This window comes from Mandrillus leucophaeus, unplaced genomic scaffold, assembly GCF_000951045.1.
Source record: "Mandrillus leucophaeus isolate KB7577 unplaced genomic scaffold, Mleu.le_1.0 Scaffold71, whole genome shotgun sequence".
NCBI lineage: Eukaryota > Metazoa > Chordata > Mammalia > Primates > Cercopithecidae > Mandrillus > Mandrillus leucophaeus.
The window spans coordinates 6,019,271-6,040,308 of record NW_012107697.1 but is presented as its reverse complement, the minus strand read 5'-3'; the positions used below and the strand labels follow the sequence as shown (position 1 = coordinate 6,040,308).

The 21,038-nt window shown below is 39.6% G+C and overlaps 1 protein-coding gene across 3 annotated transcripts in view; it reads right to left on the bottom strand.

The window, feature by feature from the left end:
- The window catches only part of LOC105528276 (chromosome unknown open reading frame, human C11orf63), a 90,600-nt gene that overhangs the window by 61,179 nt on the left and 8,383 nt on the right, over nt 1-21,038 (bottom strand). Inside the window, exons 1-3 of one of the 3 annotated variants that reach the window (XM_011964992.1) lie at nt 19,826-20,258; nt 2,543-3,062; nt 1,103-1,803 (exon numbers count right to left, since the gene is read on the bottom strand). In XM_011964992.1, the coding sequence (XP_011820382.1) occupies nt 1,744-1,803; nt 2,543-3,062; nt 19,826-20,166 (921 nt within the window). In that variant the 5' untranslated portion in view covers nt 20,167-20,258 and the 3' untranslated portion in view covers nt 1,103-1,743. Of the gene's footprint in view, nt 1-1,102; nt 1,804-2,542; nt 3,063-19,825; nt 20,259-21,038 lie in introns of those variants that run through there. The other 2 variants (XM_011964991.1, XM_011964990.1) reach the window with 2 other exon arrangements.

The window sequence follows — 21,038 nt, the reverse complement described above, 5'->3', positions numbered from 1 at the left end:
ATATATATATAATAGTAATAGTAGGAGCAAGAAGTACATATATGTTGGAAAATGGTAAAGGGACAATTTTAAATACAATTAGTCTTTAGATATTTGAACTTGGAGAAAGTGTTGGGAAAAGTCAATGGCCCCTTCAGAGAGTAATACAAGAACTTAAAGAAACTTTCCTCCATGGCACAAAGAAAAGAAAATTAAGCTGCGGAATCACTGACAATTAATACGCCCTAATATTGTTTAGTAAATTAACTTATAACTACTAACAAAACTAGCGATTAATAAATCAACAATTAAAGAGTTCACAGTAAATATTTCTCCCTTTTATTATTGGAAATAGAACTATTTCTTTTGACCTCAGAAGAAAAAGAGAGTTTCTAAATGAAGAAAAACCCCAAATGTTCTCCTTCCGGATCAGCTTCTTTTGAGAACACTTTGAAAAATATTGTCCTAGTTTGGGATAAATTACTGGCTATAAACATTTTTCAGGCCAGGCATGGTGGTTCATGCCTGTAATCCCAACACTTTGGGAGCCAAGGTGGGAGGATCATTTGAGCCCAGGAGTATGAGGTCAGCCTGGGCAACATGATGAGACTCCCATCTCTACAAAGACATTTAAAAACAAATTTAGCTAGATGTGGTGGTGCATGCCTGTGTTCCCAGCTACTCGCCGAGGCTGAGGCAGGAGGATTGCTTGAGCCCAGGAGGTTGAGGTTATAGTGAGCTACGATCGTGCCATTGCACTGCAGCTTGGGTGAAAGGCCAGACCCTGTCTCAATAGAAATTTTTTTTCAAAGATACTGGACTGTTAAATTTATTTACATTTTTAAATGAGCAATCAAGCAAAATTCAAAATTTCATGTAAGTTTTATGGAACAAGAGTATATTAACATCTAAAATTGGGTAAAAATACTAAAAACTGCTTGAATTCACCTAGTTTTTAAACTATTTCAGCTAGATATACTACACCTATTTCATTTATTAGTACAATGGCAAAGATGTGACATAATTCTTTTTTTGAATTTTATTTTTATTTTTTGATTAAAGTATTTTTAAGCCCAAATCTCACCAGACGTCATTCTTTATTTTTATTTATTTATTTATTTATTTTGAGACAGAGTCTCATTCTATGACCCAGGCTGGAGTGCAGTGGTGCCATCTCGGCTCACTGCAACCTCCGCCTCCCGGGTTCAAGTGATTCTTGTGCCTCAGCCTCCCGAGTAGCTGGGATTACAGGTATGCACCACCACACCCCGCTAATTTTTGTACTTTTGGTATAAATGGGTTTTACCATGTCGGCCAGGCTGGTCTTGAACTCCTGGCCTCAAGTGATCCTCCCACCTCGACCTCCCAAAGTACTGGGATTACAGGCATGAGCCAACGCGCCACCAGGCATAATTCTTTAAGACAAAAAAGGGAGTCTCTGAATAAAAACCACAAATGTTCATCCACCTCATCTATTTTGTTCCGTTAGAAAATGCTTAGAGGTTAGAACAGGTTAGCGTATGTTAAAAAAAAATATCAATTGGGATTTGGAATAGGTCTAAGGGCAACCACATTTAACATAATAACCTCTCTTTTGTATTTGAAAATGACCTCACGTTAGCAGGTGATAAATATCAATCTCTTTTTCCAGTAGGAGTGGTGGGCTCTACTATTCTAACCCCATTCTTGTCCTGTATCCCTGGACACACCCATAGGAGGTGGGCGGATAAGATCTTTATGTGTCCCTGTGAAACAGAACTAAGTTTACTGGCTCCAAAAGGTTTTGAATCCATCATGTGGGAGAGAATTTACTCTCAAAATGATCTGATGAGGAAGAGAAGGCATTTATTACTGTCCCAATTTTATAAATAAAGAGGCTAATGTTTAATTATATCATATCATTTACACAGGACAATAACAAATGATGTGATTTTCAATGGGGTTTATAGAAACATCTGAAGATTGGAAAAAAAAAAACACCCCACCTTATGTTGTACCCTACCCTCTCCCCGACCACCCAATATGTATACAGAATCTGAGTTGAGAATCGCTTCTGTATGTGAGCTGGGGCATGTTCCACGTTAACCACAATGTGCTGGGGCATTTAACAGGGTTGAAAACCTCTGCTGCGGTGGTAACAAAGGTAATCCACACAGGGAATCAAATGCTTACGTTCTATATTTTATCATTTGGAAAATGCAGTTTTAAAAAGTTCTAGATTTCTTTGAATGGAGAATTTTGGATATAATAACTGACATAGTAATGGACTTATAATTACTTATAGCAATTATAGCAATTTTGGATATAATAATTGACTTATAGCAATAATTGACTTGTAGCAATTACACTGTAAACCATTGGTGGCTTTTGTTTTGGTCATAAGAATTTGTGGAATAAACATAAACATAAACATAAACATACAGGGTATGCTGTGGAAGCATTTGTTTTACCCAGCTAGGTGGCTGCTATCCTCATCCTAAAGGAAGTGGTATCTAGACATTGCAAACAAACGCAGCTTCTAGTTTAATGTTTCAGAAGACATCTTAAAGTAGCCACTACGTACCTGTTCTGGATAAGATGCCCCTCTTTTTTTATTGTGAAGTTGAAGATAAGAGTCCATTTTAGGGGTGGGTAATCCCAAAGTGAGCTTGTTTTTTTCCACAAAATGTTGTTTGGACTTCCTTCGCCGAGGGCCACGTGATCCCGGCAGGAAAACCTCGTTATGTGAACTTGAGCTCTTCCCGTACTGAGAAAGGCTGCTCGACTTCTCCTCCAGGTCACTGTCGCTCAGCTCTGAAAACGGCTTGCTGCGACGGCCACCATGCTCATAGTTTGGGCTTAAAAATTCACTACCAAGTGAAGAAGCTGCACTCTGTGGACTCTCTTTCTGCTCACCTTTTCCCCTCGCGAGTTCCACTGACGTCTCCTGGGAAGGGTAGAGGGGAGCCAAAGGCAGATTTTCTAAAGAGCTGTCCGGGGACTCCGGCAACGCTTCCACAGACAGCAGCTGACCTTCCTCCTTCTTACTCTTCCAGTCTGGGTCATAGCGGAGGTCTGAATATTTGTCTTCTATTGGTTGTTGCCTGCCCAAGGCAGAAGAGAAATGTCAAGTCCTTAATTAAAATAAATTCACTCCTTATAGTCAGTTGATCATTTTATTTGAAATCAACCTCAGTCTTTCTCCTATAGTTTTCCTTTTATTATCTGTATGTTAAACACAAATCACAACAGGGTGCAGTGGCTCATACCTGTAATCCCAACACTTTGGAAAGCCGAGGCAGGAGGATCGTTTGAAGCAAGGAGTTCAAAGCCAGCCTGGGCAACACAGTGAGACTCCATCTTTGCAACAAACTGTTAAAAAAAATTAGCTGGGTATGGTGTCGTACCTGTAGTCCCAGCTACTCAGGAGGCTGAGGAGGGAGGATTGCTTGAGCTAAGGAGTTAGAGGCTACAGTGAGCTATAATCATGACACTGCACTCCAGCCTGGGAGATAGCGTGAGACCCTGTCTCTTAAAATAAATAAATTAATTAACAAACATAAAGACAGATCCCAGGCCCCAGTTAGACCCACACACTACACATAAGGGTGCAAGGCCTTAATTGTCCAAGTTCATTGAAATATGGAATAAAAATGGGGGATAATTAATTTTTAAGTGTCAGAAAACAACTGAAAAACAAATGTCTATAATGTTAAACCAATAATCACTGTGGTTCAATGAATGCAATTACTTATGTACAAGAATAATGACTCAGTATTTTAGCTGGTGAAGATAAAACTGTGTTTCACACTTTGGCTGGTAATACATTTCATACACTGACTGACAATGTTCTGGTCAAGGACAAGCCACATATACGACTGAGGTCCTACGATACTGTAATAGAGCTGAAAAATTCCTGTCATCTAGCGACGCTATAGTCCTTGGAATATCATAGTACAATGTGTTGCTTATTATGTTTGTGGTGCTGCTGATATAAACAAACCTACTGCACTGCCAGTCCTATAAAAGTGTAGCACATACAATTATATACAGCACATAATCCTTGATAATGATAATCAACAACTATGTTACTGGCTTTTGTATTTACTATATGATATGGTTTGGATCTGTGACTCCACCCAAATCTCATGTCAAACTGTAATCCCCAATGTTGGAGGTAGGGCCTGGTGGGAGGTGATTAGATCATGGGGACAGAGTTCTCATGAATGGCTTAGCCCCATCCACCCTTGGTACTGAGTAGTGAGTGAGTTATGGTGAGATCTGGTTGGTTAAGAGTGTATAGCAGTTTCCCACCCTCTCTCTTGGTCCTGCTCTGCTATAAGAGGCCTGCTCCCCCTTTGCCTTTGCCATGATTGTAAGTTTCCTGAGGTTTCCTTAGAAGCCAAGCGGATGCCAGAATCATACTTCCTGTAGAGCCTGTGGAACTGTAAGTCAGTTAAACTTCGTTTTTAAAATAAATTACCCAGTCTCACTCAGGTATTTCTTTGTAGCAATGCAAGAACAGGCTAATACACTACACTATATCTGTCTCTTATACACATCTAGATGTGTATAAGAGACAGCCTCTAGAGTACCTGGGATTACAAGTATGTGTTAACATGCCTGGCTAATTTTTGTATTTTTTAAATTTTTAGTAGAGACAGGGTTTTGCCATGTTGGCCAGGCTGGTCTTGACCTCCTAGCCTCCTGTGATCCACCCGCCTCAGACTCCCAAAGTTTTGGGATTACAGGCATGAGTCACTGCGCCCAGTCACTACACTGTATTTTTTATCATTATTTTAGAGTGCACTCCTACTTATTTTTTAAAAAGTTAACAGTGAAACAGCCTCAGGCAGGTCCTTCAGGAGGGATTCCAGAAGAAGGCCTTGTTATCCTAGGAGATGACAGCTCCATGTGTGTTACTGCCCCTGAAGACTTTCCAGTGAGACAGGGTATGGACAGGCAAGACAGTGATATCGATGATCCTAACCCTGTGTGGGCCTAGACTAATGTGTGTGTTGGTGTCTCAGTTTTTAACAAAAAAGTTTCAAAAGTAAAAAAGAAAAAAAAAAAAATAGAAAAAAGCTTACAGATAAGGATATAAAGAAGTTTTATACAGCTGTACAATGTATTTGTGTTTTAAGCTGTGTTATTACAAAAGAGTGAAAAAGTGAAAAAAAATTAAAAGTGCCTAAAGTAAAAAAGTTACAGTAGCTAAGGTCAATTTATTAATGAAGAAATATTTTTAAAAATAAATGTAGAGGAGTTGAAGTGTTCAGTATTTCTGAAGTCCACAGTAGCTTACAGTACTGTCTTAGGCCTTGAAATTTGCTCCCTGCTCACGCACTGCCTCACCTAGAGAAACGTACAGTCCTACAACCTCCATTCATGGTGAGTGCCTATATAGGTGTACCATTTAAAAACTTTTATGCTGTATATTTACTGTACCTTTTCTATGTTTAGATGCACAAATACTTACCACTGTATTACAATTCCATACAGTGTTTAGTACAGTAACACATTGTACAAATTGTGTGTAGTAGGCTGTACTATCTAGGTTTGTATAAGTACACTCTATGATATTCCCACAATGTTGAAACCACCTAACCACAAATTTCTCAGACCATACCCCTGTCATCAGGCAATGCATGACTGTATAGACATTTGGCTGTTTAGAAAGAGAACTGTGAATTGTTGCCTAGACAACATTTGCTTTGGATGAAGCTATATAGGTATTCAGTCAAGATAAAACCTTGCTTTCCTGGAGGGAAAAACCTATATAGGTTCATTCTTCTTTTCAGTGATTTTGCTTTTCACTTCATTTTGTCTTTGTAGAGTGTATCTAATGTACTACAGAAAGATCCCCGAGGCTTCAAATCAGACCAGATCATGGCTCACTGAAAGGTTCATAGCCTCTTGGCTGTCAGCTATGCACACGTAGCTCAGTCGATAGTCAGAATGCACTGGACACTGCAGGAGGGGCCTATCTGAAGAAAAGGTTAAGCAGACGGTCCTGCCTGAGAAAAACGAACTAGCCTATAATCAGTTCATGTGACCCAAAATAAAGTCTCCCTTTTCCCCACGACAATCTCAATTTGTACAGCACCCCCAGTCTTAACAAAAAAAAAAAAAAAGCTGGTAATATGGCATATTTAATGGCCTCTTTGATCTTCAAAAAGCTAAATGGGAGAGATTTTCCTTCCTTGAATACAGTAGATGCAACCCTCTAATCAAAAAGAAAATGTAAATCACCTAGGCTTTTTATGCTATTTGATATTCCCGTTTACAGAGGACATAATTGTATGCTGGGTAAACAAACTAATGGTCCCCCCTAATGTTAATTTACTTTTCTTAATGTGGACCTAGGTTTCTTTGATTTGATGTAAAGCAAAAACTGGAGCAAAAAGCCAAAACTGTCACGCCTTGCTGAATTGTCACTTTGAATTTTTTAGTTCACATATTGTGAGGAGGAACTTCTTGAAATAAGTGGCTCCTCCTTTTCCAACAAGAGAGGAGACATGTTCTTCTCCTTCAGCAAAATGGGAATGGTCCACATTTGTTAGAAGATGGGACGCCCAACCCCTCCCTGCCCTGCAGGGTCACCTGCCTCTGGGGCTTTGATGGGGAGGTTTCTCCCAAGTGATGTACTGTCCTAGGAACTCACGGTGTTTCCTGTCCCTGCCTTTCACTTGACCCTTAAGCATCATAGGGCAGGGATATGAATTGTACTGAATTAAACATAAGTTTCAACTGTGGTTGTTTAGGTGGGGGAGAAAGTTCAATTATTATCTTCAAGTAAATACAGATTTTTTTGTAAAGAAAGGTGCTATTTTCCCATATTTATGCTGTGCTGAAAGAAAAAAACTGAATTTAACTTTCTTAATTCATTTGCTCATTCACTGATTCAGCAGGTACTTATTTATTGAGCCCTTATGAAGCTACAGGAATAGTGGTAGATGGTGAAGCGGTGGGCGCACAGCCTAGTGGGGGATACAGACCAGGAAACAGCAATTGACACTTTGGAGTGATGTGTGCTCTGATGAGGAGCACCGGGCCATCAGGACACAGAGGGACATCCAGTCCTATCTTGGGAGGTCAGGGAAAGCCTTCTGGAGGAAGTGCCGGCGTAGCTCAGAGCTAAGGCTAAGAAGGGCAGGAAGTCTATGCTAGGCTGAGGGAACAGCATGTAAAAAGGAGTGGAGGCAGAGACAATGTGGTGCTTTCATGGAACAAATTCTGTGTGGACAAAATGGAGGGTGAGAGGAGGGCAGGTCGAGGAGCACAGCTCAAGGGTAAGCAAAGGTCAGATCTCGAGGGACGTTGCAAACTCCTGAAGCACCTCGGGCTTAACAGAATTAACCAGAGAGTTAATTAGAAAGCAAAGATTTTAGCAAGATGTAAATACATCTGGACAGCCAAAGTGAGGAGTTTCTGGAGGGGATTATCTACAGAGGCTATGAAGTCCTTTTTGGAAAGCTTAGAACAGGTAATCCTCTACTTTGTACTGTTTAGAGCAGGGCCGGCCACCTTTCACAGGTGACAACACTGGGGATTACTGTTTTGCTACTCACGCAGGACTGAGATGTGGAAAGAGAGCACATGTTACTGTTTGATGATCTAGGGAATGTTTATCGTGAGTCTTCAGGTTTATTTCCTTGGAACAATGTTGAGGGAAGTACTATTATTACCCCCATTTAACAGACGAGGAAACTGAGGCTTAGAAGGCTTATGTACCTCTCCCAAGGTCACAGAGCCTGGCAGTCTGCTCTGGATCAGGCTCCTGCACATCATGTTGCATTGTATCCTGCTGCTATTCCCATAGGTGACAGTGAAGAAAGTGGGTTGCGGTGTCTGCCTTATGTGAATCAGCGAATGGATCAGCCAGTCAACTGATATGCACGGAGCACCTCCCTACATACAGGCAGAATCTTAGGCACAGAAGGTACAGCAGCAAGGAAAACAGAAGCAGGCTGCTGGATCTTACTCTTCAATGAGGAGGACAGGCTTTATGCACCAACTGTTATACAGTAATCAACTAATGAATTAGATGCGTAAAGAAATACAGGACGTTATGGGTATTTAAAACAGGAGGATGTGACTTATCACAAAAGTATGTTAGCCTCTTATTTCCACATTCAGTTGCTAGATGATATTGCAAAGTCCAACTCCATTGTTCTATGATCCTATGATAGACTCATGAAAAAATAAATAACTGAGTAATGCCCACTGTTTTTAAAAATTAGGTAGTCTTCAGTTTAAGGAAATAGATTTCCTGGTTTCCATCTCTGCAGTTACGCTAAGAAAACTGGTGCACTCATACTGGTCATGGTATTTAACCAGCATCAGCTGATAAGGACATAGTTTCTACAGTCATGACTATAGACCTCCTTCAGTCATATGTAATATTGTGGTGCTTTGTTTCTCTGTATGACAATATGGATTATTTTGGTTCTGAGAAATGGTACAGCAGAGCATCTAAGAACAAGGGTCCTAGACTATCTGCATTCATTTCCTGGTGCCACAAGATTATGTGAATGTGGGCAAGTTATTTAACTTCTGTGCCTCAGTTTCCTCATCAATAAAATAGGGATAATAGTACTGGCCAGGTGTGGTGGCTTATGTCTGTAGTCCCAGAATTTTGAGAGGTCCAGGCAAACGGATCACTTGAGGCCAAGAGTTTGAGACCAGCCTGAGCAACACAAAGAGACCCCCGTCTCTATAAAAAAAATAAATAAAACCAATTAGCCAGGTACTGTGGCATGCGCCTGTAGTCCCAGCTACTCGGGAGGCTGGGGCAGGAGGATGGTTTAGCCCAGGAGGTCGAACCTTCAGTGAGCCATGACTGTGCCACTGCACTCCAGCTTAGGCAACACAGCAATACCCGGTCTCAATAAAAATAAATAAATTTTAAAAAAATAATAGTACCTACCTCACAGTGTTATTGAGAGGATTATGCAAATTAATACATCTAAATGCAGCCAGGCATGGTGGCTCACGCCTGTAATCCCAACACTTTGAGAGGCCGAGGTGGGTGGATCACAAGGTCAGGAGTTTGAGATCAGCCTGATCAACATGGTGAAACCCCGTCTCCACTAAAAATACAAAAATTAGCTGGGCATGGTGGCACGTTTCTATAATCCCAGCTACTCAGGAGGCTGAGGCAGAAGAATCACTTGAACCCGGGAGACGGAGGGTGCAGTGTGCCAAGACTGTGCCACTGCACTCCAGCCTAGGCGACAGAGTGAGACTCTGTCTAAAAAAAAAGTAAAAATAAATAAAAAATTAAAAAATAGAAATCTAAATGCATGGAGCTGTGTCCCTGGCACACAGTAAGGATTCCATGAGGACTGGCTGTAGAAGCACGTGTCAGACAGCTCCAGCACTAGCCTTGCTTGCTGTGCATCACATTCAGTCCCTGTGACATAACACCGTTGCTATGTAGTATGCTTCTGGTGATGGATCTCAAGGGATTTTTCTCTTTAAAACTCCAGTTTTAAAGATGTTTAATCACGACTTAGGCACAGTGGAGAATGGCCAAATCATAGTTTAGGGAATGGGATTAAGAAACGTCAGTACTTTCACATGATGAAACATTTGAACAATTGCTGAAAGATGATGAATAAGGTAAAACTCAGAGAATTAAATTATTTTAGACCTTCTGAAAAAGCTGTAATTTCTAGCCTCAGCAAATTTCCTTTTCTTTGAGACAGAGTCTCACTCTGTTGCCCAGGTTGGAGTGCAGTGGTGCGATCTCGGCTCACTGCAACCTCAGTCGCTTGGGTTCAAGCCAAATTTCCATTCTTAAATGGCTGTAGAAGCAATATCACCCATTAAAGAAAAGACTGATGTTTTAAGTGGAACCTAGAAAGTACAAAGGATTTAGAAACACACTAGAGGAAATGAGTTGCTCTGGCTGAGAAAAATGTTTTTGAATCAGAGAAACTCTAAGAATGTGTATATATAAGGGTAGAGCCTGAAGATGTGGCTCTTATAAGAGTTTTAATTATGTTGCACCATTTACACCTGAAAAGACTATCTTAAAACATCCCCTTTCTCCCCTTTCTGGATGGAAACCATATGTGGAGACAAATAGGAGGTTATGTTTTGCAAAATCATGAGCCTGGAAAGCTGTAATACTTCACAGAAACAAAACTAATGGTCAAAATAGAACATGATACTGAAGAACCCCATTGTACTGAGCTTGTGTGCTTGGAAGCTCCATTGTGTTTGTGGTCCAGGTCAACACACTGGGACAAAATGAGTGTGAAGTGCCCTTTCATCAGTAATCATCTGCACACAAAACATGCACCTCTTTTGCTCCCCATTTGATAGAAAGGTTACACAGAAAATGAGTACACAACTCTTTTGTTACTGTTCAGACAGCAGATGCAGGGTCTGCTCTTTAGATGCCTAGGTTAGAAATGGAGGCAGCGAGGAAGGGAGTGGGGGACGGTTTCACATGCATATGCCATGATATTTGCTGGCTTTAATGGACCATATTTGAGTACTTACTGTGATAACTTCAAACAAAATAAAATAAAATCTCCATTTAATGAAGAGCTTCATATTCAACATTGTATTCAATCAAAAAATTACTAAAATTAGAGCATGTTTCTAGTACAATTAACATCCCTTGCACTCACAATAAAATATTCAATAACTGGCCATTTTGCCTGTTGAGGAGGTGAATAAAAGCATTGCTATTAATCATTTAGCTGTTATTTATTTGTCACTTCATTTTAAGTAGGCAGTTAAATTGAAACTGCACATGTTATTATTGATTTAGGTTTAATTTAATCCTTTTAAACAGAATAATTATTCCCAATTTATATGCCATTAAATCTTTTATGCATATGAACAGCAAATTCAATTTTTGTTTAAGTGTAAAGTTTTTAATGCTTCTTTAAAGAACTATAAAACTGATCATTGCTTCCAAGGATTTCTGAATTCTATGCTCGCCTTAATCTTCTTATCAACAGCTTTTAAGTAAATAAAATGAAATAAATCCGAAAGATTAAAAATTCACTTTTGTAAATATGAAATAAAACGGTTCCACAAATATACTGAAATGCTTTGTGAAGGTTATTTGCAATCCAGAAAATTTTATTTTATGCAGGCATTTATTTTGCTAAGAATTTAAGCGTTTGAATAGAAAAAAGGATGATTTAATGAAATGAAGGTCAAAGACTGTCTATAGAAACACACTAAAGGGGCTGGATTGTTATTTAGTGAATTTTATTTATAAAAATACACAATTTGGATAATTCCAACTGAAGTCCTTTTTTTTTCTTTGATAACAGATTTGTGACTGCAAAACACCAGATATTTCTCCTGGGTTCTTAATAGTACCAGTCTTGATTCAAGAACAATCTGTGAGTTAAATGAAAATTATCTAAAGAAGACATGTTTGTAATTGCAATGTAAAATTCTAGTACCTCACTTCTATTAAGATTATGTCATGTGAAACCAAGGCTGCATCTTCACAAGGGAACTGCTGTATGACACAGTATTCAGAAACATAATTCCTCTCATTCAATGAGAGTTTACAGTGCTCATGCCAGACATTTTCTAAGGAAGGCTCGAGTGTTTTTTTTCATTCTCCAAAATAATAGCTAAGAGACAGAGACCTAGATTTATAAAATGTGCAGGTTCTTACACTTTCTTTAGGTAGAGTTTCTTCTTCTTCTTTTTATGTTTTTTGTTTTGTTTTGCTTTTTGGTTGCTTTTTGAGATGGAGTCTTGCTCTATCCTGGAGTGCAATGGCGCCATCTTAGCTTACTGCAACTTCCGCCTCCTGGGTTCAAGCGATTCCTGTGCCTAAGCCTCCTGAATAGCTGGGATTACAGGCCCGGCTAATTTTCATTTTTAGTAGAGACGGGGTTTCACTATATTGGCCAGGCTGGTCTCGAACTTCTGACCTCAAATGATCTGCCCGCCTCAGCCTCCCAAAGTGCTGGGATTATAAACGTAAGCCACCATGCCCGGCCAAGTTTCTTATATTTTAAATGCCAGATTTAGCAGCATTAAAATTGCAAGGCAGCTGTGATATCATAAGAAGGCAATGGAGTGGTCTTGACACCTGGGTTCTAGTCCAAGTGTTGCCACTAACCAGTCATGTGAGCTTGGCCAAGTCTTTCCACCACTCTAGGTCTTGGGTTCCTCCTCTGTACAATAAATAAAGGGAATGGGCTGACCTTTCTGAGCCCTAACAATTCTAATAATCCATTACTTTATTAGTTGGATTGGGTCTATCAGGCAAAACCTAGCAATATATGGAAGTGTTGGGAAAATCATTTATTTTTAATTCCATATATTAAAAAATTACATTAAAGTTTTCTATATTTTCAAACTTGTCACGGAGTAGAAATAAATGAAAAGGCAAAGGTCATGAATTAAAGCATCCCTTTAGGAATTTTGTTACAATCTTCTTGATCCTCTTGATAAACTCACAGCTTTGTATGTCATTTAAATTTGAATAAATCACACTCTGTGAGGTTTTGAACTCATGTATGTACTTATTTTAACACAATAATGCATCCTAGTTTTGAAATAACCTAGAAAGGAACTAGTGGTTGTCTCCGGGGGCAACAAGCCTCAGGAGTCACTATGGCGTTAGCATTTCTGGCGGGGACTCAGCCTTTAATAGCCACAATTCATGCCCATGCACACCCTTTACTTCCCTCTATGACTGCTCATCTGTTACGATGGCACCATGCCTGCTCTGAGGAGCGTGTCGGGGTTTAACTAAAGCATAGTTTGTGAGTAAATGAATGAACAGAAAACAGAAATGACTAATACCTGCAACAAAAAGTCACTCCTCTGATATAACTATTCCCATGTGATCAGAAACAAATAAATGCTAGTAGCTACTCCCAGAGTACTGCATGGAAACTTCTAGAACATGGCAGGTAGTGTAATGTATTGGAAGAGGTTGACAAAACAATGGCCTGAAATTGAAAATCTAACAAAAGGCAACAGAAAATAATGTGGATGAATGTTGCTAGAAATCAATGGGAATGAAAGTTGACTCCTGAAAGCTCCTAGAATGTTCTCAATAGTCCTAGCATATTAGACCTAACTTCAGATGCTTCTTTAATCTCCTACCCAGTACGAAAAACATCTCTACACCACCTATGGAGAGACAGTAGTCTAGTCTCAGCCTAAATATTCCCGACGCATTCTACAAAACAGCCTGGGAAATTTGGGGGAAGTGAAAATCCTGAGTTTTGGTCTTCCCTAAGTCTTTCTCTACCTGTGGTATCTTTTGGTTATCCAGTGCCACTCTTCAAGCCCTAGAAGTCATCATTCAATACTTCACCTGGCTTTCGTATTATTAATCAGAAACAACACACATGAAAGCATCTGAGATTAACAATTATATACAACAATAAAAATGCAGATTATTGTCCGGGCGCGGTGGCTCACGCCTGTAATCCCAGCACTTTGGGTGGCCGAGGTGGGCAGTTCACCAGGTCAGGAGATCAAGACCATCCCGGCTAACACGGTGAAATCCTGTCTCTACTAAAAATACAAAAAATTAGCCAGGTATGGTGGCATGTGCCTGTAGTCCCAGTTACTCGGGAGGCTGAGGCAGGAGAATTGCTTGAACCCGGGAGGTGGAGGTTGCAATGAGCCAAGATCGCCCCACTGCACTTCAGCCTGGGCGACAGAGCAAGACTCCATTTCAAAAAAAAAAAAAAAAAAATTGCAGATTATTAGGAGCCCCTTTTTTTCACTTTCAGACAATTCTGAATACTCAGTTTAGTAATTCCTCATGTGCCTATCTCCCTCCTATTAATTTCTAATACAAGGTGGTTTCTTAGACAGAATATGGGCCCTTTTGTGGAGGTTATGGTCTGAGGTGATCAGAGAGGAAAGCACTGCAGACCTCACTGCATGAAAACATTTGTTTCCCAGGACAAGTGCGGAAGAATATGGCTACCATGAACTCCCAGCCCAAAGGAAAATGTAATTAATGTCTATCTACTCTAAGGACACAATATCCTCTAAAAATGTTTATTACTTTCCTAAAGCTTATCATTTTACATGCATATTTACTCTGGCCTCAGTTTAATCTGTATTGAAATTGTCATAGTTTTAATTTTTACTAGATAGTGAAATAGAATCCTTTATCAGCTCAATCCTTGATTACCTATCTAGATACGTGTAATTAGTGGCTCAGACTTTGGCGTTTGGAGAGAGGTCAATTTAATTTCCGGTTCTACTATCTAGTAACTACATATACCTATGCAGCTCTCAGATCCTCAGTTCCTTATCTGCAAAATGGGGATAATAATGCCTATCCAAGAGGCTCTTGTAAGGATAAATGAGATAAAGCAAAGAGTTTTACAAATGGTAGCTAATTATATAAATATTCCTGTTAACAAGCCCTTATTAAACACACACATAAAGTACTGCATGGCTGCTCTCTGATTTTTTTTTTTTTAATATACAAGGTTTCAGAAGTCCCCAGGACTGAAGAGGTTGTTTCTAATGCTCTAGGAATTACACAGATCTCTTTCTTCGTGAGTGCTGAGTGTCATAAGGCCAGTTCTGGAGTGGGGTTTAAGGATTATCACGTGAAGATCCCCTCTCCACTCTTCATTTATTCGCTACAGTCAATGCTGCTCCAAATTCCATTAAGTAAAAGGTTTTCTCTCATCCATATACATTGAACTATGGCTTGACTTTGGTCAGATACAAGGGAATAATTGCTTTGAGGAGGTTCTAGTAACATCAAAACACAAGTGTAGGACTCAAGTGATTTGTCAGGCAGCTTTTAAAATTATTGATTATAAAAGCAAGAAGAAAGAAATTTTCCTTGGTTTTAAGGCAAGCTTGACTGTGTGTTTTTTTTTTTTTTTTGAACTACAATTCCCAGAATGCCATCTACTTTATAGAAATAAAAGCCTACTTGAATTTCATATTGAGAGTCTGAGATCAATTTCCTTGTCTCTTTCATGGCTCATAAACTACTCAGATCCAAGCAAGAGTATGCCTAGGAGAGGCTTCGAAGACTAACATGAGGCAGGGAAAGGGACCAATAATGAAACGCTCACCTGAATAATATTTTCGAGGTATTATTTGTCTAATTGCTTCCGTTCTGTTTTCCTTTTTACTGGAAAACTGGTTATCCTATAATGTTCAGTGTATGAAGCACTATATAGCCAAACAATGACTAGGGCTATAACCTATTCTAACCCGAGGGTTTATAGTTCATCATTTAAAAAGTCCAAGGCAAATCAATCTGAGGAAAACAGCGTTATTTGAGGATCTCCGAATCAGAACCAAGAATCTAACCATAATTTTGATTTTTATAAGCATTATTCTTACTTTGAACTATATTAGATGGTATTTAAACTGTACTTTTGTAAGAACAAGGGTTAAAGTCAGGTCCCCGAGCAGTGGACAAAAGGAAGAAAAACCCAACAACTGGGGAAATGAGGTCACTTACTGGATCTTTACCTTGGTTTCTTCATCTTAAAAACACAGACAAAAATACCTATCCATTGCAAAAGATTTTTCCTTTCCAGTGGCCCCATTTCTATAACTAAAACGACTCCCATTTATTACCTAGGAGACTATAAATCTCTTAGAGCCAGGATAAAAACAGGGTTTGGAGCCGTGGAGTCAGACTGCCTGAGTTTTCTGCTCCACCACTCACTAGATGCAACAAATGGGTATAATATAAACTTTTAAAGCCTCATTTGCAACCTTCAAAATGGGATCATGATAGCATCTACCACGGCTGCAATAAAGATTAAATGAGATAATACATGTAAAGTGTTTAGCACAAATGGGCTCATGATATGCATTCTATAAATGCTAGCTGTTGTTAGAGGAACCCTTAATCTTTGGCTTCTCTTGTTCCTTCAATCCTCGTATCTAATCTGTCACCCAACCCTATCAATTATTTCGTTTATATATATAAAATTTCAGTTAAAGTTTTGTCTGAAAAACAAAAAAACAAAAAAACAAACTGGGGCCGGGAGGGGGTGGCTCACGCCTGTAATCCTAGCACTTTGGGAGGCTGAAGTGCACGGATTGCCTGAGCTCAGGAGTTCGAGGCCAGCCTGGGCAATGTGATAAGACCCATTCTCTACTAAAAGTGGAAAAAATTAGCCGGGCATTGTGGCACACGCTACTCGGGAGGCTGAGGCATGAGAATCGTTTGAACCCGGAAGGTGCAGGTTGCAGTGAGACAAGATCGTGCCACTTCATCCTAGCCTGGGCGACAGAGCAGGACTGTCTCCAAAACAAACAAACAAACAAACAAACAAACAAACTGGGAACATCCCAAAGTCCACCCTTAGGTGACTGAATAAATATATCATGGCACCTCCAGATACTAGAATACTATGTACCATGTCCATATGTACTATGAACATATAAATATAATCATTGCTCAGCTATCTGTGAGGGAGTGGTTCCAGGACTCCCTGCCGATACCAAAATCCAGAGATGGGCAAGTCCCTTTTATAAATTGGAGTAATATTTGTATATAGCCTATGCACATCCTCCTATATATTTTAAATTATCTCTAGATTATTTATAATACCTAACACAATGTAAATACTATGCAAATAGTTGTTATACTATATTGTTCTGGAATAAAGCCAAGAAAAAAAGTCTCTGTACATGTTTAGTACAGATTCAACCATCCATTTATTCCCCAAATATTTTTTATCTGTGGTTGGTTGGATCCACAGATGCGAAAGCCATGGATACGGAAGACCAACTCTACAGAAAGAGACCCAAGATACACATGGGTATTTTGCTAAATGAAAATAACCAGTTGCCAAAGAGGATGTCTAAATCGATCTCATTTGGTTAAAACCATGTAAAAAGATTCTCAGGCTCACAAGTTATCAGAGAAAAGTAATTTAAATCTATAATAGGACAGGATTTTATAACCCATCAGAATGGCAGAAGTTAAAAGACAGTAATTCTGAGGACTGGTAACTTGTAGGCACTTGTGGGTAAAGTTGAAGATGTCCATCTGCCCATGAACCACAGTTCCACTCCTGGGGACTTAGACCCTAAGGAAACTCTTGCATGCATACCCAAGGAGGCATACGATGACGGGCACAGAGCATTGTCTGAAATAACGAAAACTGGAAAAAAACTAAATATTCGTCAATATTCAACCAAGACCATGTCTTAGTTCAAAAGCATGATTGTAAAATCACAAAAACATAATATTGACTGAGCAAAATGGGCATCATACATCCATATATAGATACATATTTATCTACTAATTATAGATTACCCGTGAAATAAATGAATGGAAGATTGGTGAGAAGGATGCACACTCATGTAAGAGTATGTATTGATTACCTCTGAGGGGAAGAAAGGGGAATGAGTTTGAGAAGGGGTACATGGAAACTTTATCTGTAATATAGTATGAATTTTAAAAATATATCTGAAACAAATATGGCAGTAAGGGTTATACTGTATTTTTCTCTGTACTTCTTTATAGGTTAGAATTTTTGCATGATTAAAAAAAAAAAAAACAGCATCAGTAACAAAACAAGGACATCCTCCAAGCACGATAACCTAGATAAGTTTCTTCATCTCTGTTAGCCTCATTTTCGTTATCTGTAAAATAGGAAAAGCAACGCCTTCCCTACAGGATTGTGATGGAGAATTGAGTGAAACTAAGATAGGCTTTTAAAAAGTGATGTCATTGTTATTGTTGTCATATCCATCCAACAGTCTCTCTGTCCATTGTGTGTTTGGTCTCTAATTCAAAATGCACCAGCTTGCATAATAATCTTCCTTAAACGCTGCTACATCTCACTGCCCTCCCCAAGAACCTGTATTCTCTCTGCCTGGCTTTCCCAGCCCAGTCCAATCAAGGGTGTCTGTCTCTCTGAAGCTGTCCGGATGCCTCTTCCGCCTCTAGCACCTTGGTGACAGCTCTTATCACTTTTACTGTGACATATCACTAAGACACTTATGAGATTGATTCAACTAGATATCCCCAGTGAAAAAAAGGGAGGGGAAGACGAAAGGAAAGAAGAAAAAGAAAGATAAGAAAGAAAGAAAAGACTCAGGACTGGGCTCTACTTCTGGTTCCCACACGAGCCCTTGCAGTGACTGTATCCTGAGGACAAGTCATGTGAGTTCTGTAAGACTCAATATCCTCATCTGTGGTAGGATGGTTACACTTCATGACCTGAAAATGTATCTTCCAATACTATAAGCACATTTTTAAGACCCCCTCCTAATCAGACTCCTACTCAGTCCATTTTCCCTACACTCAAATCCTCCGCAAGCCAGCTGGGCTCCCTAAAGTGCCGCAAACATGTCACTCCCATTCTGTTCTATTATCCAGATCTTAGCTTGTTTTCAAGACCCTGCCCAAGTTCCAGGCCTTCCAATAAATTTTCCTTAATATATTTCAGCCTGAATTAAAAAAAAAAAAATCGGCCGGGCACAGTGGCTCACGCCTGTAATCCCAGCACTTTGGGAGGCCGAGGCAGGTGGATCACAAGGTCAAGAGATAGAAACCATCCTGGCCAACATGGTGAAACCCCGTCTCTACTGAAAATACAAAAATTAGCTGGGTGTGGTGGCACAACCTGTAGTCCCAGCTACTCAGGAGGCTGAGGCAGGAGAATCGCTTGAACCCGGGAGGCGGAGGTTGCAGTGAGCTGAGATCGCGCCACTGTACTCCAGCCTGATGACAGAGCGAGACTCCTCCCCTACCACAAAAAAAAAAAAAAAAACAAACAACTAACACAATATAATTTATAAGGAGCCAGTCACTATTCTAAACAATTTAGATATATTTATTTTAGCCTTATGATAACTGGTTAACTATTATTATTATCCCATTTTTACTGATGAAGAAACTGAGGCACAGAAACATTAATTGGACTTGGCCAAGGTTATACAGCTAGTAAGTGGCAGAGCCACTATTTGAACCCAAATGGTCTGCCTCAGACACCATGCACTTCACCACCACACTAAAACCTCCTAATCAATAGCTTTTACCTTCTTCTGTACTCTATCATATCCTCAGTGCCTCAGTTGTAACAGAGTGGTATCACCACATTATTTTACATCCCCTTACTTTTTTTGGTAGCTCATAGCACAAGGTTAAATCCCTTAAATTCTGGTTATTAGATTAAATCTTTATATGATCATACAAGCCCTGGGAGGTAGACCTCTACTAGCTCTGAATGGGCCAAGTAAGATTCTATCCCCAATTATTTGTACTTTATTGACATTCATAGCAATCCTGTGAGATAGGCAAGTCAGGTTGTTTGACAGATGAGAAAAAGTGAGCCAAAAAAAGAATTAAGTGGGTCAGGCATGGTAGCTCATGCCTGTAATCCTAGCACTTTGGCAGGCTGAAGTAGAAGGACTGCTTGAGGCTAGGAGTTCAAGACCAATCTGGCCAACATAGTGAGATCCCATCTCTATTATAAATATTTAATACTATATAAAATTTTTTAAAAAATAAAAAAAGAGTTAAGTGATTTATTCCAGATTATACACTAAACAGTAATGCCTGGACCAAATCGAGTCCACCTGACTCCACATCCTTTTCTATACCAGGCTTTCTGGAATTTCTCCCAGGTGAGGTTCCTAGTGTGGAGACACTTGGAATATGGACAGGAAATAAATGGTATGAGAAATGCAAATGCCCTGATTAATACCCACTGCACTTTTTAATTTAAAAATATCTGAATATGGAAAAAAGATGGTGCCCACCTCTCCTTGGCTGCTTGGAGACCCGTCTCACACACATGGCGCTCATTAGGGCAGCCTGCCCTTACTCTCATTTGGAATGACACCAGTGATTATTTAACTGTATATTTTACAGCCCATTATTATCTTACACAAGCCAATTCCTCACCTGTTATTGGCGCCCTGGTCCCAGGTATGGTGGTTTTGCTCGCGAGCCATCGGAGCTGCTTTTCCACTTGCTTCCTCTCCTGTCTCATGCAGGCTTCCCCGTCGAGGGCTTTCCTCGTCTAAGCTGTCGCGCTCCATATCGTTGTCCTGGATTCGATCATCAAACTCAGAATGGGACATCGTCTCTTGAGTGAGGCTTTCTGAATCAGATTCCAAGGAGTCTTTTGAAATCCGATGTAAGTCTTCTTTCTTCAAAGGTGGGTGTGTGGGCTGGACATTTAAGTTGGTATGACGGACAGGAGACTGAATCGAGAGCTTGGGAATTAGTTTGCTTTTACTCATCTTGGAAAATGCAAAAAATTAACAGGGGATACTCTTGTTGATAGGAGCAGCTGGCTGATATTTAAAGTTGTGGTTCACAAAGGCGTTACCTGAAAAAAATTATATTTATGTTACTCTGCGACTACTGAAATCTCAATAATGCCAACGTTAAACAAATATTTAAATGAGTAAGAAAACCTTGTTCTATTATCTGCAGGCTTTTGTATGCACCCTTTTGTGTGTATAAGAAAGGTCTATTAGAAAAACAATTGTTTTTCTCTCTACAGAAACACATCTGATGTAGCGCTCATAAGCAGCCTGGGTAATCGAATGCAGTTTTATTGATGAAATAAATGGCTGCTTGGGAAGTGGATTCTATTTCTAACTTCCAATAAAGTTAGAAAAGGCTTGTTCCAGACAAACCTTGACTAAGACAAATGGTTAATTATGGACAGTACTTGGATAGCCTTATTTCAAATGCCCAGGGCAACAATATAAATATGGCCCATAGTTATTCATGGATAGAGTAAACCAGTTTCAGGGGCTATCTTTTGGAAAGTAAAGTAAGAAGAAGAGTGTGGTTTTCCATAGTTGGAACTGTAAATGGGGAAGCTGTTTTGTTCCTAGACCTATCTGGGCTGGCAACATCATTTGGAAAAGACTTTCTGATAGCCAGGTTGTGACTAGATAGGAACATATAATTTAGGTGGACATAAATGGAGATCAACCTCATCCAGTATTTTTTTAAAACCCATAATAACGATTAAAATTGTTCAACAATCATGCCTGTAATACCAGCACTTTGGGAGGCTGAGGTGGGCAGATCACTTAAGTCCAGGAGTTCAAGACCAGCTCTGGCAACATGGTAAATTCCCGCCTCTACAAAAAAAAAA